Source organism: Solanum pennellii, chromosome 3, assembly GCF_001406875.1.
Source record: "Solanum pennellii chromosome 3, SPENNV200".
Classification (NCBI taxonomy): Eukaryota; Viridiplantae; Streptophyta; class Magnoliopsida; order Solanales; family Solanaceae; genus Solanum; species Solanum pennellii.
Window position 1 is genome coordinate 65,226,488 of NC_028639.1, and position 1,770 is coordinate 65,228,257.

Sequence of the window (1,770 nt, forward strand, 5' to 3'; positions counted from 1 at the left end):
CTATTTAATTGAAGTAAATTTATTTATCCTCGAAAAATTGGAAAATGAATATTTTCTTACTAAAGTTGGGAATCTTAAATATTTTTTTAATCACGGTTAATTAGTATACTTCTTTGATTAAAAAACTAATTAATCTAGACTTTTAATAATTAAATAATATAGGTATCATACATTTAAGTAAAAATTCGGAGAAAATGAAGAAAAGAGAAATGGAGAGGAGCCGAATGATGAAGGGTTAAATCCTGTAATATAAATCTAAAGAAATTTAATTTAATTCGATTATCATTCAATTTATTTTGATTTAATTTTCTGCTTGAATATAATCGTAGCGCCCTTTTCTTATCATCATTCATCAGTAAACTTTTCTAAATTGTGGATCTTTTAAAGAAAGGCTTTATTTCTATACACACAAAACATAAGACGTCTTCAATATTCAACAAATAAATTGTTAGAGTCATCTTATCAGTATTATAATTCATTACTCAAGTATCTAAATTTTTTCCCTTATATATATGATGACGTGATCTCCTTGTAACATATATCGAGACCTTAATTAAGAACAAAAACAAAAGTAACCCTAACTTAAAAACAAACGACAAACTGAAATACAAAAATCCATATGAATAACCTCCAAACAGAATTAAAGGGAAAAGATAGTAAATAAATGAAGGTAAGGTAATGTAATTGCTAGCTTGTTTATTTATTTATTGATCATAAGCATGCTACATACATACATTAATTTAAATTACATGGAGTGATGGTTCCACTTTATTTAGAAAGCAAGCTAGCATTAGGATTCTACGCCTTGATGAACACAAATGGAACAAAGTGCTGATCATCGACAGTGACCAGACGAAAATGTTCATTTTTCAAGCTGCCACCGATAGCGTTGCACTTAACATAAGCGGGACAATGCAGCAACTTGTATATATTTTTGTAACCTCGTATCACAATGTCGGTTGTCATAATCTTGAATATGTCGTTTTCATTTCCTACCTTACCACCAGTTACCACAAACTTTTCATCATTAACTTTCCAAACAGTTTCGTTAACACACAACGGTGTTGTTTCAACAAAGAATTTGATATAAACGACAGTCATTACACGCACCACCTCACCCTCATCCGATTTATCACGAACGAACATGACGGCCGTGCCATCACCCATAAGACCGGGAACTGGTACGTGCTGCAACACAGCGTTTGGGCATTTAAGGTGTCCAATATTGTCCAAGTATACGGCTCCACCCCCGATATTAGGGTTCATAATAATGTAAGTCATACCAATCCTGATCGGATCGTCGTCTTGGTCATAAATTTCAGGGAGTATAATATTATCATCACTTGTGGGGAGGACAATCGGATTCTCAGAACTGAAAGATTCAGAGAAGGCAACAAAAGAAAGGCTACTTAAAACCAACAGCAAACTCAAAATATTATTAATAGACTTCTTCATCTTTCTTTTCTCTGTGGCTTTTGCTAATTGCTATCACTCTACGTCCAATTTATAGACCTACTAATTGAGGGCATTTTTGACAAACAAAAAATGAATACCTACTACTGTTGGGTTATCCCACATCGGAAGTGGAAGGGGCTGGTGGTCAATTTATAAGTGTGAGGGAAAGTCTCAACCTTTGAGCTAGCTTTTGGGTTGAGAAGGCCCAAGACCACCCAACATTGGTATCAGAGCGAGGTTTCAACAACATTGTAACACAAACTGTGAGAAATTGTCACCTAGGGTTCTTGTGTGAAGAACTGTGTGCAGGGAGGA

The 1,770-nt window shown here is 34.2% G+C and overlaps 1 protein-coding gene across 1 annotated transcript; it reads right to left on the reverse strand.

Moving 5' to 3' along the window:
- Positions 1-676: 676 nt before the first annotated feature.
- On the reverse strand, positions 677-1,467 carry LOC107014016 (cysteine protease inhibitor 8-like). The gene has a single exon (XM_015213882.2). The coding sequence runs from the start codon at positions 1,453-1,455 to the stop codon at positions 799-801; it is 657 nt and encodes a 218-aa protein (XP_015069368.1). The 5' UTR covers positions 1,456-1,467; the 3' UTR covers positions 677-798.
- Positions 1,468-1,770: the final 303 nt, after the last annotated feature.

Coding starts and splice junctions, on each gene's coding strand:
- LOC107014016 (XM_015213882.2), bottom strand. CDS start 1,455: ATGAAGAAGTCTATTAATAATATTTTGAGTTTGCTGTTGGTTTTAAGT.